The sequence below is a fragment of the Sceloporus occidentalis genome, unplaced genomic scaffold, assembly GCF_023333645.1.
Source record: "Sceloporus occidentalis isolate IW3139 unplaced genomic scaffold, rSceOcc1.0.p SCAF_1, whole genome shotgun sequence".
Taxonomy (NCBI): domain Eukaryota; kingdom Metazoa; phylum Chordata; class Lepidosauria; order Squamata; family Phrynosomatidae; genus Sceloporus; species Sceloporus occidentalis.
Genome location: NW_028316981.1, coordinates 181,223,400 through 181,236,875, shown reverse-complemented (window position 1 = coordinate 181,236,875; position 13,476 = coordinate 181,223,400). Strand labels below are relative to the sequence as shown.

Genomic DNA, 13,476 nt, shown 5'->3' with positions numbered 1-13,476 from the left:
CTGCCAAATTCAGAGTAGGCATTACTAAGCATAATGGGCAAATATGCCATGAAACTTATATAAGGAGTCATTTATAAGCACTCTGTCAAATAATGCATAGCCTCCTATCTCCTTGGCAGGCACCAGGAAAGCTTCTCCTCCTAGATGGCACTTGCTGTAGTTCCCATCATCTCTGCCTATTATCATAACCACAGATTGCCTCTGTTGCCACACTACTGCCAGTGTCTCCATCTCTTATGCTGGCACAGTTACACAAGCCAGTAGGATTGTGGCCAAAGTCTTAGTCTGTTCCATATTTTGCCATGCAGAGGAAGAAAAGACCCTGTGGGTTTCTTTGCCCTGAAAGAATAGCTAGAGAGAAACTGATAATATAATTACAACAATGTCCCAAAGGAATGAAACAAGAACATTACCATATATAAAATGATCCTATATTTATATGTAAATCACCACATTGCAGTAATACTACAAAACATAGCATACACAATATAAAATGCTATAGAGAACTATATATCCCACTGTGCTTCCTCTGGTCTTACAACCTCAGTTCCAGTATAGTGTTTTCCACACACAGTAGATAGCAAAATGTTCCAGCAAAATTATTTCCCCAAGTGGTAGAATGTGCTTTCTCAGATCTTCATAACCTCTGTTCCAGAATTATGATTTCCACAAGGTTACAGACAATAGTCAACACATTGGTGGTTGCTGCAATACAGCAATACAGGTTGTGGAAACTGTAGGTAGTAAATAGACAGCAATGGTAGTAGAAAGATGACTACCTCCAGAGTTTTTTGAAACCGTTTCAATATTTCTTCATCATCAGAAATAAATGTATATTCCAGCTAAGTATTGACTCCAAAAATCAATATCCAAGATGCAATCCTCCTATTGTGTGTTTTCTAGTTTCAGTGCCCTTCCAGGCCTTGTTGACCTCTTAAGAATAGCTGATTCCCCGCAAAACCACCTACACGGGGATTTCCAGTCAGGTTCCTTCTTTTAGCTTAGACTTCCTTGCCTGAGTCCTTTACCCTCGACCCCGACTGATCCTTTGTTACCCATTGCAGGTGGAGATGCTGGAGCGGAAGTATGGGGGCTATTTCCTGAGCCGTCGGGCAGCTCGTACTATCCAAACTGCCTTTCGCCAGTATCGCATGAACAAGAAATTTGAGCGCCTGCGAAGCTCAGCGTCCGAGAGCCGCATGTCACGGCGCATCATCCTCTCCAACATGCGGATGCAGTACTCCTTCGAGGAATTCGACAAGGCCCAGAATGCCCCTTACTTCGAAGGGAAACCTGCCTCTCTGGACGAAGGGACCATGGCTACGGCTCGGCCTCATCTCTTAGACCGTGGTCTACCCTATGGTGGCTCTTGTCGGACAGGCTTGGATGGCAGCTCCCTCCATTCCTCTTCTGGAGGCTTCTGCAACGACATCACAGAGCTTGAGGACTCCTTCTCCAAGCAGGTAGGTTCCACGCCACCTCCTCTGGGCACATCAAAGCAAATTGTCCTTTTCCTAAGACCTTCCCACATCCCTTTGGTCTGTTCCTTTTGATGTTCCCCAGCTTTGCCATGACTTTTGATGGCTCCTCAGGATCTTCATTGTTGTTGTCGTATGCCTCCAAGTAGTTTTCAACTTATGGCAACCCTAAGGTGAACTTATCATGGGGTTTTCTTGGCAGGTTTCCTCTGAGGCTGAGAGAATGTGACTTACCCAAGGTCACCAAGTGGGTTTCCATGGCTGAGGCAGGATTCAAACCCTGAACTCCCAATGTCCTAGTCCAACATCCAAACCATTACACCACACTGGCCCTCATGATTTTCTTCAGCCCTTCTCAAATCCCCTCATGTCTTTCAGCCTTACTCCGGTTTTGAGGTCCCTCCACTGGCTGCCTATCAGCTTCCGGGCCCAGTACAAGGTGTTGGTTATTACCTTTAAAGCCCTAAATGGCTTGGGTCCAAGCTATCTCAGGGACCGCCTCCTCCCGCACAATCCTCCCCGCGCTCTCCGGTCCTCTGGGAGGAACTTACTGCAGCCTTTAAAATCTAGGCTTGCGGCGACCTCCCAGAGGGCGTTCTCTGCTGTCGCCCCCAAACTCTGGAACGACCTGCCGAATGAGATCCGTCAGATAACATCATTAGACAGCTTTAAAAAAGCGGTCAAGACGGATCTCTTCCGGCAGGCCTTTCCAGACTAACCATCCCGGCCCAGGTTCCCTGATTCCCTCATTCCTCCCGTGGCCCCATCTTAGTGATGGTCGAGGATCAACAGAGGGATATCAGGGTTTTTAGTTTTAATTGCTGTTTTTATGCTGATATTGTGTTTTTAATATGTTATACTGTTTAATATTGTCTTAAGGGGGGGAGGGATAAAGTGTTTTAATTGTTATATTTTATATTTTACTGTTGTTAACCGCCCGGATTGGTTTGCCACAGGGCGGTATATAAATAAATAAATAAATAAATAAATTATTATTATTATTATTATTATTATTATTATTATTATTATGTGTCTTCATCTTTCCACAATCTCATTGGAGGGTGAGCTGAGCAGCATGTGATCCCTGACTGTTTTTGCACCTCCTGGGTTCCCATTGCTTGTTGTTGTTAGCTGTCTCCAAGTCAACTTTAAACTATGGCAACCCTATGAATGAGAGTCACCCTGTCCTTAACTGCCTACTCAGCATTTGCAGATTCATGGCTGTGGCTTTTCTGATTGAATCTTTCCATCTGGAATGTGGTTTTCCTCTTTTTTTGTTGCCTTCCACTTTACCAAGCATTATCATCTTTTCCAGTGAGCTTTCTTCTCATGATATGACCAAAATATGACAGTTTAGTCATCTTTACTTCCAAGGAGAATTTGGGCCTGATCTGCTCTAGGACCCATTTATTTCTCTTTTTAGCAGCCCACAGTATCCACAGAATTCTTCCCCAGCACTAAATTTCAAATGAATTAATTTTCTTCCTATCAGCTTTTGTCACTATCCAACTTTTACAACCATACATAGAGGAGGGGGATACTATGACATGGACCATGCTACTTTAGTATACAGTATTTTTGACAAGAAGCATTGTCTAACTCTTTCAGTCATGGAAATAGTTGAATGGAGAGGACTGATTAATTTGCAGAAACCACTACAGACCTGGTGAAAGAGGGCTTTTGAAAGAGGAAGTCCTCTCCCTTCCTCTGAGTACATGAAAATGCAGGTCTTATGTGTTCCTGGAGTGGGAATACAGAAATTATATATATTTAGAAATAAATGTTTATTTCAAAGTTATAGTGGGCTATCCTCACCCAGCAGGTAGCCAAACCTCTTCCTTGATTTTGTATCTTACAGAGAGCAAACGAGAGACTGAAAGAAGGAGGCACACTCTCTGGCCCTTTTAGTGCTCAGTAATGATTAAATCTGCTTCAAAGTTCCAGGGTTCTATTGAACTATTTATTCACTTGCTTTTTAAATTATAAAACCTTTGTCTTCATCTATTTCTCTAAAAAAGATATATAGGGTGTGTAAAAACAGAAGATATTAAAAGCAATCTAGATCAATTAATGAGGTGAGATAAAAAATTTACCGACTCTTCCACAGATGTATTGCCCTAAGATACTGGAGCTTTGGAAATGGTGGGCAGCCACTTCATAATCCCACCTTCACTTTATGTAGGGTTGTATTGTAACCGTTTAAAGTTGGTATGTTGATGTGTTCTTCATGTACGTTTGATGTTATTTGATTTTTAAAACTGCACTTGTTAACTACTTTGTTTGTTTTATTCTGTAAACCTCCTTGGGAAATTTTTATCTCCTAAAGGCAAGATTAAAATGATTAGGAAAAATCCCCCCTTTCCAGTTTTGCTTTAAAACAGAGCAGGTGGAGAAGAACGGCGGGGCGGGATGGGGTGTTTTCTTTGTATTTAATATCCACGATCTGTGGATGCTGTGGATATTAAATACAAAGAAAACACCCCATCCCGCCCCGCCATTCTTCTCCACCTGCTCTGTTTTAAAGCAAAACTGGAAAGGGGGGATTGCTGCCAACATGCTACCAAAATCTGTCACTGTGTTTGTTTGTAATGTGCCTTCAATTTACCTGTTAACTTATGGTGACTCTTAAAATTTCATAGGATCTTTTTATACAAAGAATACACAGAGGTGATTTTGCCAGTTCCTTCCTCTGAAATTGAGCCTACAGCACCTGCTGTTCTTTGGCGGAAGCTGACCTTGCTTAGCTTCCAAGATCAGACATGATCTGGTGCCTTTGGGGTATTTAGGTGGGGCTCTGAAATGTGCAGTGAAACACCAACTGCTGCCCTTAGTAGATTTAGGGCAAGACAGTATGGCCCAACCACCCCCAGAAAGTTGCCCATCCCTGATCTAAAGAGAGTAATAGCAGAAGCAGTGTTCAGTGGAAAGGGGCTAGAATAAAGTTACTTAGGCCTGTTACAGACTGCCAAAATAAAGCTGCTTCGGGACTCTTTGGAGGTATGCTATTTAAATGATGCATGCATCCTAAGAATCCAGAAGCTGCGCCAAAACTGCACTCCAGTGCTTAGGAATGGAGTGTGGCTTTGGCGCAACCTCCGGACTCTTAGGACCCATGCATCATTTAAATAGCATACCTCCAAAGAGACCCGAAGCAGCATTATTTTGGCCGTCTGTAACAGGCCTTAATTTTATTAAATTGTTAACGAACTGAATACTTTCATATACTATTTGTATTCAAGATTGGGTTTTTCTGTTTTTGTTTTTTGCTATTTACGCTTAAGACCCCTACCCATTGTCTCCCAAGAGAGAGTACCTAGGTTTGTATGGGTACCGCAGTTCTATGAATGACATCAGGCAAGTGCAGATATCAGACCTTGATGCAGCAAACAGCTTTGTAAGCATCTTGGCTTTCAAGTAGAAAGGACAGTTTTCACATCCTTCAGGTCACCAAAGAAACAATCTTGGAAGCAGAAGTTCAGTGTTTGAGATAAAGGCAGGAGGAGGATAGCTTAAGATCTTCACCAGCAGGGTGGCTCAAAATCAGCCTTGAAAAATCTCTTCTACATGCCACTTAGGCACACTTCTCTATCTACCTGCCTGGAGGCAGTCTTCTGTTGCCACAAGCAAATGGCTGTTCACAAGCCATTCACAATAAAATGTATAAAATAAGCAAAAAAGCAAATTGAGACCCATGTACTTTAAACTATAAATGTACCGGTAAATTGTTATGCTGCAGCAGGAATGCATACAGCTAGTCTGTGTGGTGATCTCAACAGTGATGGCTAATGTTCAGTGGAGCTGGTGAGAAATGTTATGAGGTCACATCTTCTCCTAACCTCCTATCTCCCAAACACTCAGTGCACAAAATAACCCATGACAAGTATCTGTCAGGGAAGTAAACTGAAGCAAGAGTTGCCTGTCTTAACTTTAAAATCCTGCATTTTCTTCTTGCACATTGTCCGGTGTTGGGCTGGGCCAGAAGGCCTCCACCTCCACTTACAGCCACCCTGGTATCCATTTAGAAGCATTACCTGTGATGTTGGAGAAGGGCACCTTATCTTGCCCTGTGGCTCTAGAAAGGCCCTCTGCACTGTGTTCTGTAAAATGCCTTAAAAAGAAACAAACAGCTTCATTTATATACCGCTTCATACTGATCTAACAGTGTCTAAGCGGTTTACAACTGTAAGCTAATTTCCCCCAACAATCTGGGTACTCATTTTAGCAACCTCCTCAGAAAGAGGCAAGCCCAAGTCTAGCTTGAGACCTTTCACTGGTATTGAACTCGCAACCTTGAGGTTTTGAGTGAGTGGCTGGAGTACAGGCATCTAACCACTGCGCCACCAGGGCCTTAGACAAATGTGACCTTTATTTATTTATTTGCACAATAATAGCATAAAGAATAAACCAGACATGCTAACAAGTAGCCAAAGCCAAGGGTAAACCCACCCTTCTTTTGCAAATGGCAAACAGAACATGCAAACTGAACTCTGCTCCGATCCTTTAAAAAAGGAAGTAGTGGTCCAAATTCAGAAATAGTTTCTTTTTTCCTTTCTCTCAAACGCATTTTATCTCCAAATATCCCCCTCTTTCTTTCTTGTTTCTCTATCTGTCTATCTCTGAATTGAGGCCTGTTACAGACAGCCAAAATAAAGCTGCTTCGAGTCACAGTGGAGGTATGGTGTTTCAATGATGCATGCGTCCTAAGAGTCCAGAAGTTGCACCAAAGCCACGCTCCAGCCCTAAGGACTGGACCGTGGCTTTGGTGTGGCTTCTGGACTCTTAGGACGTATGCATCATTGAAACACCACACTTCCACTGTGACTCGAAGCAGCTTCATTTTGGCTGTCTGTAACAGGCCTGAGATAGGTTAAAGGAGCGCCACTAGTATTATTAGGGAATAAAGAAGAACCAGAGCTGGCATTGTTCAGACATTGTTTTCTGCTACACCCAACGCTCTAACCACATTCTTTAGGAGGTGGCAGCAGATCTGTCTATCATCTTGGTGACCATATCTCAGGGATGCTTTGATTGTATATTCCTGCATGGCAGAGGATTGGATTTGATCGCCCCAGATCTGTGATTCTATTTTCTACCTACCTACCAACCAACCAACCTACCTACTTATCATGTCCAGGTCTGTTGCCTGCAAGACTTTCATCAAGGAACCAGACCTGAATGAAATACTAATCTACAGTCTTTCTGGCTGCATGATTTTTAGGCTTTGGCATCTTGTCTCTGCTCTTTTTCTTTGTTAGGAGTTCTTTTTCAGAGCTGTGTGAGAAAATCTTGCCTCATTTGCTCAGAGCTTGAAGTGAGCCTGTCCTGCTGCCCTAAAAGATCTGATTTTTTTGTTATCTGATCTCTTAGGGCAGCAGAAGAGATTGCACACTTGCTTAGACTTCATCTGCAAGGATAGTTCTACCAGGAGAATCCAGTCAAACCTCCAAGAAGTGTAAATCTTGCACATGCCATGAAGGAGTCAGGAACTGAAACATGTCTTTGAAAGACCAGAGAGGAGGAGCAACAGAGAAAGATTGCTCCAGAATATGGTAATTGATTATTTAAATGAATTTTTCTGATCTTAGGTTCTGGGGACTTTGGGAAAGCAAGCACCCTAGCGTTCTAGATATCCCAGGTCACAAAGGTTGAATCCATTGTAATCCAATTTTTTTCAGGTTTCTATGCTTTGTTCAGTGACACATTCATTTATTGTTGTTGTTGTTGTTGTTGTTGCTGCTGCTACTGTTTTAATACCACAGAGATGCAACACGTGCCTCTCCATTGCAGACAGGGAAAGTACTATTGAGGCTACTATATCTTTTATTAAAACCTTCCTTACAACTTCTGCCTCTGTTATTGTTTCCTGGTCAATACCATTGGGAGGATTAGTGATGAATTTTGCATTACTAAATAGGCTTCTGTTTCCTGGGAAAGGAAAGGGATTTTAATTACTTGCTTTCTTTCATTTTTCCCCCCTTTGCTTTTAAATTTGTGTTGCTTAGGTGTGAAAGAAAGGGGACGATCTAATAATTAAAGGGTCAGACACACAGAACAGAAACATCCTAATTAAGGCAACAGGAAGCAATATAACAGGAAGAGCTTGCAAAGAGGAAACTTTCAATTAATGTTACAGGAAACTTTTGTAAACAAGACTTATGAGCAATCACTGGAGAATCTTAGTCACATGAAAGGGTACTGATACTGTGCTGTTTTAATGGTTGTGTAGAACCATTGGTTCTCTACTTAATAGCAGGGAAGCAATATCACAGCAGAGGTCCAGCATGGTGTAGTGGTTTGAGTGTTGGACTATCTGGAGACCAGGGTTTGAATCCCCACTTAATCATGGAAACCCACTGGGTGATCTTGGACAAGTTACACTCTCTCAGCCTCAGAGGGAGGCAAAAGCAAACCTTCTCTGAACAAAGATTGCCAGGAAAAAAACCCTGTGATAGGTTCACCTCAGGGTTGTCATAAGTCAGAACTAACTTGAAGGCACACAACAACAACAAATAGTGCCGGTCTTGTTTGGAGAATGCAAAGCCCTGCATAATAAATCATATTTTATGTTTTACTTTCTTTTACTTCATTTGAAATTGGCAAATTGAGTAGTCACTGTTTTTTCTGCAATTCTATACTATGCTTTGATTCAAGGCCTCATTTGTCTTCCTACCCATTACAAGGTGTTTCATAAAAGCTTATGCAGAGCTCACTTGGATTTTCAAAGAGATGTACATGTCTGCTTAATTAATGTGGGGCACGGAACATGGATTTCCTTGGTGCAGCATTTTTAAAATTGTTTGCTTCATTTTCTTCTTCAGCCCACAGTATATAGACCTCAGTAGAACCCACCATGTGGCTAACTTTTTTCTCTGCTTCCTAACAGGTGAAGTCTCTTGCGGAGTCGATTGATGAAGCCTTGAACTGCCACCCGCTAGGGCAGGAGGGAGGGCCAGGAGGCCCCACCTTGGAGAAGAGTGAGTCCAAGGAGCAGCAGGGTGACAGCGCAGCCACTTCGTTCAGTGACGTGACACTATACCTGGACGAAGGCGCTCCTACGTCGCCCCTCTCTCTCGAGCGCCCACCCAGCACTGACCCTCCTGAACCCAGCACAGTACCAATTCCACCGCCCCCACGGCCAGAGTACTGGGGTGGGCCACAGCGGGAGGACAGCCGGGAGAATGGAGGCGCTAGCCGGCGCAGCACACCTTGTATGGAGTGCCGGGACTACCGCCTGCGGGGTGCCCACCTCCCTTTGCTCACCATTGAACCTCCCAGCGACAGCTCAGTGGATCTGAGCGACCGCTCCGATCGGGGCTCTCTCAACCGTGGCCTGATCTATGAGCAAGATGGCTGCAGTCCCCATGGCACCCTCAAGCATCCTGGTGGGCCCGCCCGCTCCCCACACCCGCACCGACATTATCACCCCGAACAAAACCAGCCTCCTCCACCTCTCCCCATGCCACCTGCTCAAGCCCCTGGCCGCCTGCCCCCACCTCCTCCGCCAGACAACTCGGACGGCGACAACGACAGCCTGAACAGCACCACCAACTCCAATGAGACCATCAATTGCAGCTCAGGCTCTTCCTCCCGTGACAGCCTACGTGACCCACCCCCACCTGCCCCTGCCGCCACCTCTTCGGCCCCCGGCGGGCCCTGCAAACAGACCTACCAGCGAGAGACGCGGCACAGCTGGGACTCACCTGCCTTCAACAATGATGTGGTACAACGCCGCCAGTACCGCATCGGCCTCAACCTCTTCAACAAGTATGAGATGCCTAGTCAGAGTTAATTAGGGGGACGAGGGGCTTGCATAAGATTTTGGTGACAGACGGGTAGAGCTGTTTTTGGCCTGGGTGGAAACAGCAACTTGTTTTGAAGCAGGCTGTGTTAGGTAGAACAAGACAGGTGGTGTTGGCAGTTAACCATAAATACCCATTCTGGCTGTCACACTTTAGGCAAAGCTACTCTATCAGCATGGATGTAAGCCCTGAGCTTGGAGAAGGTACTTTTTGAGATCAGTCTCCCAAAATTGTTGCCCATGTAGCCTTAAAGTACAAGAAGCAACCTGGACATCTTACACTTCCATGGCTTGTTCTTTTTGGGGTGACATAGCAACAGCCTGGAAAAGTTACTTTGTGGCACTGTACATGCCAGAAGCCCACAGCCAGCATGGCCACTGGCTGGGTGGGGAATTTTAGGACCTAGAATTCAAAAATGTTTTTTTTTCTAAGCTCTCTTTTTAATATGGAGCTGGATTCAACAGCATTAAAATTTTCTGAATATTCTGTAAAATGCCCAGGTCTCTTCTCTTTTTCTGCACCCTCTCTGTATTGTCGCTAAATCACAGAAACCAAAGAAAGCCTAAAACAGAAAAATTGGCAGATCAGCATATTCAACCCAATTATATTGTTTGTGGTGTTGTTTTTGCACAGTTTAGATCTTCTAGGTGAACTGTAGACACGTTTCTGACAATAAATTACGATGTTGCAGTTGCTGGGCAACTCAATTGGGCAGCCATCACAGTTCCTCCAGCCAGAGATGGCTTCTTTTTGTGTGCCATGTCTCCCCTTCTCTTAGGCTTGGCTAACAGGCTGGAGCAGGGACTATTTTCACAACCCCCTTGGTGGAAGGAGCAGAGAAACTCCTGAACTGCCACTAAGCTCCGTGTGCTGCTGGACCAGAGAAGTGCTTAGTGTTTTTGATATGTTGTCAAGGAGACCTGCGCACAACATTTGCTTAATGTTGGAGGCTGTGCGCTAAACTAGAATTCCAGTTTCCCCAAATTCCCATCCCTCCACTCCACTTCAGCATAATATTGAGCTGTATTTGTATTTGTATTTTCCCGCTTCTCCCAACGGATCGAAGCGGGATTACAACCAAAAAATCCCCCCCCCCCAGCATGTCTTGCTGAAATTATTGCAATGGTTGCTCTATCCCTCAGAAGCAGGACTCTGTTTATCCTGCTATTGCCAAGGCTTGGTATGCTCCTTTGCCTTGAATGTTGCATTTTTATTGATGAAACTTCCCTTGTTAGATGGAGCTAAGTCATGGGGAAAGCTTCACCCTTCTGGATTTCTGGGCAACATGATATTATTACTATTATCATTTCTATTATTATAATATTTTCTTATATCCCACCTTTCTCCCAATATATTAGTAAAGGTGCAGGACAGAAACCTGTCCGAAGGTTCCGACCAGGTCATCTACCTTGCATGCATCCCTTGAGCATCCCAGCACTGCCTCCCTCCCAGCTCTCTTACAGACTGGTTTCTCCCTCCTGCAGTGCACACTGGGCTTCTGGGCCAAGGAAAGAGGTGCGGGGAGAGCTGAGATTTTGGCTTCCTGTTGCTCTGGGTGATTTAATTGCTACTGAGCAAGACAGCATCTGTTTTGCTAACAGGAGGCAAGAGGCAGGCTCTTGAGGGTTGGGAGGCAGCCATCACATCATATTAACCAGCTGAAGTCATGACTCACATTGAGTCCTGGGGCGAAGTGCCAGGCAGGGAGAGCTCCATGCCCTCCTACCTCACCAGGAGACAATCCATGTTCATTTGCCTCTTGGTGAGTCTTTCCTTTGGTAGGTGAGGATTATGCTTGCTTAGGATGGGGCTAACCAAAGGTGTCCTTGATGCCAGAAGCAGAAAATCCAAATGGTAACCCCACCCCACACATTTATTAATAGATGTGGAGAGCAATCCAACTGGAAATTCTCATTAAGCCTCATTGTAATGAAAGGGAATTGCAGTTCAAGAGTGCCACCGAGCTTCCCAGTGGATGTCATCACAGCCTGTGGAGCTTAGAGAGTGGGGCTGGGTCCTAACAAGGGACACACACTCTCTCAGCCAGGCTTATCTCACCGATGTGTTGTGAGGATATAATGTGGAGGAGTAAAGGCATGTGTGTCACCTTGCGCTCACTGGAGGAAAGGCATATCAATATGTAACCACTAAATACAAACAAACAAATAAATAAGTCTAATATGGCTTGGAGAGCCAGTATGGTGTAGTGGTTTCAGTGCTGGACTAGGACCCTGGGAAACCAGAATTCAAATCTCCGCTGGGCCATGGAAATGCACTGGTTGACCTTGGGCAAGTCACTCTCTCTCAGCCTCAGAGGGAGGCCATGTTAAAATCCCTCTGAATAAATCTTGCCAAGACCACCCAATGACAGTGGTCAACAGCCTGGAGGCACACAACGACAATATTGCTGCCTTTTGTTATGTTGCCTTTAGGCCCCAGACTTTTCTTGAAGTGGCCTTCAGATCTATCTTCATGGTAGATCCTTGGATCAGTTTAGGAGAGCATTATTGCTCTTCTCTCATTGGTTGATTGCAAGTTTGAGATCACCACTGGAGGGGGGAATAGATGGTCTCGGGCATTTCTAGAGGAATTTGTGTCCTATATTTAATACCTTATCATTCATTCTATTTTTGTTCCTTATGGAGTTAAGTTTGGCTGGCAAAGAGTCTAATCATGTCTGAGTTAGAGTTTTCTGATTGCCCAGATGTTGTGTTTTTCCTCCTGCTTCATGACCTCTTCCAACCTCTTTTCCAACATCCTACGCATATAATTTTGATAAATATATAAATAAAACAAAGCAATGGCAAAGGTGTTACTGACATCTTGTGGCCACTGACTGAATTTCAACATTGAGTCATTAGCCCAGAATGCTTCCAAACAAGCCTTTTTGCCATGGAGAAGGTTTACAGGGGCTATGGACAATTTTGCTCAAAAAAAATTCTTAGTCTTCTCACCATTTTTCTGTCTTTTTTTCTTAATGCACAAAAGCTCTTAAGGCAAAAAAGACAGAACAGCGGCACAGCGCCTTCCGATCATTGGTCCTAGAAGCCATCCATCGGGAAGCACCTTAGATGCATGGCAGAATGAGATGATGGAGTCCTAAAGTGGTAGAATAGTAGCATTGGTTGGGTTTTGTTTGTTTTTTACATTGCTGTTGTTGCATTAAAAAAAATTCTTTCTGAAAGCTTTATGTGAGTAGAAAACCAATACAGCATGCAAAGAGTAGGGCTAGAACCTTTCCCTGATATTTCAGTGTGCATCTCTTTTGCTTGCACGTAGTTTGTTTCATGAAGGAGCATTCAAAAAGGGCATTACATATCATCATTCTGTAGTAGTTCAGTCCATTCAGCCATTTTACTCGACTGTACACATGTACACCACGTCTCAGCCATCAGGGCAGGGGGGCCTTAGCCAACTTTGGCTTTGTGACTGATTTATTTCTGCAGTCCCCAGCCAAGGCTGGCCTTAGTCATGTAGGTCAGTTGCTCACTGAGGGAGAATCAGTGCCCCGCCATGGTCAGTTAAATTATGCTGAATCTCTTCTTTCCAGATATTTGGTATGAAAGAACCAAAAGAAATGATGGTATGTAATGTTGCTCCCAAGGAAGGCCTTCCCTGTTGCTGTATCAGGAAGGGTTTCTGGCATGTAGAATTGTTGCCAACTGTCAGAATCAGCCAGGTCTCAATCTGGAGTTTTTTTGATCTGTGGCACTCAGGGAATGGGGTGTGTTTGTGTGTGTGCATGGCTGAAGTACCAGGTGAAAGAGCTCCAGGTGTACCTTCAACCTAATGATGCTGGGAGGAATGGTGACACTCTTGACAACATCTGACTGATCGTGGTGGTCAGTGGCAACATCAGGTGGTCCGGGGTGTGTGACGCATGCCAGGTGACACCCTTGAAGAGGGGGTGACGCCTAGTTGGGAGCTCCTCCCATTGGAGCTCTCCTGGCTTTGCCATGGTGGCAGAGGCCACATCATGAGGAGACATCCATTGACACAGCAAAGGAAAGGAGGAGGCCTCCACTGTCACGGCAAAGCCCAGAGGGATGCGCTCCTCATGAGGAGACCTCCATCACTGTGATGAAGGAAAATGCCATGATTGTACCTTTGGCCACCACAGCCCCACACACTAGGTGACACCAGGGTGGGAATGCCACTGGTGGTAGTGGGGAATCCACATTCCTCCTCCCATTGCAGTT

At 44.6% G+C, this 13,476-nt stretch overlaps 1 protein-coding gene across 1 annotated transcript in view; it reads left to right on the top strand.

Annotated features, from left to right (window-relative positions):
- LOC149322945 (IQ motif and SEC7 domain-containing protein 2-like) overlaps nt 1–13,476 on the top strand; it is a 235,636-nt gene that overhangs the window by 187,467 nt on the left and 34,693 nt on the right. The window contains exons 4-5 of the mRNA XM_089485195.1: nt 1,065–1,463; nt 8,362–9,242. Of these exons, the coding sequence (XP_089341321.1) occupies nt 1,065–1,463; nt 8,362–9,242 (1,280 nt within the window). The remainder of the gene's footprint in view (nt 1–1,064; nt 1,464–8,361; nt 9,243–13,476) is intronic.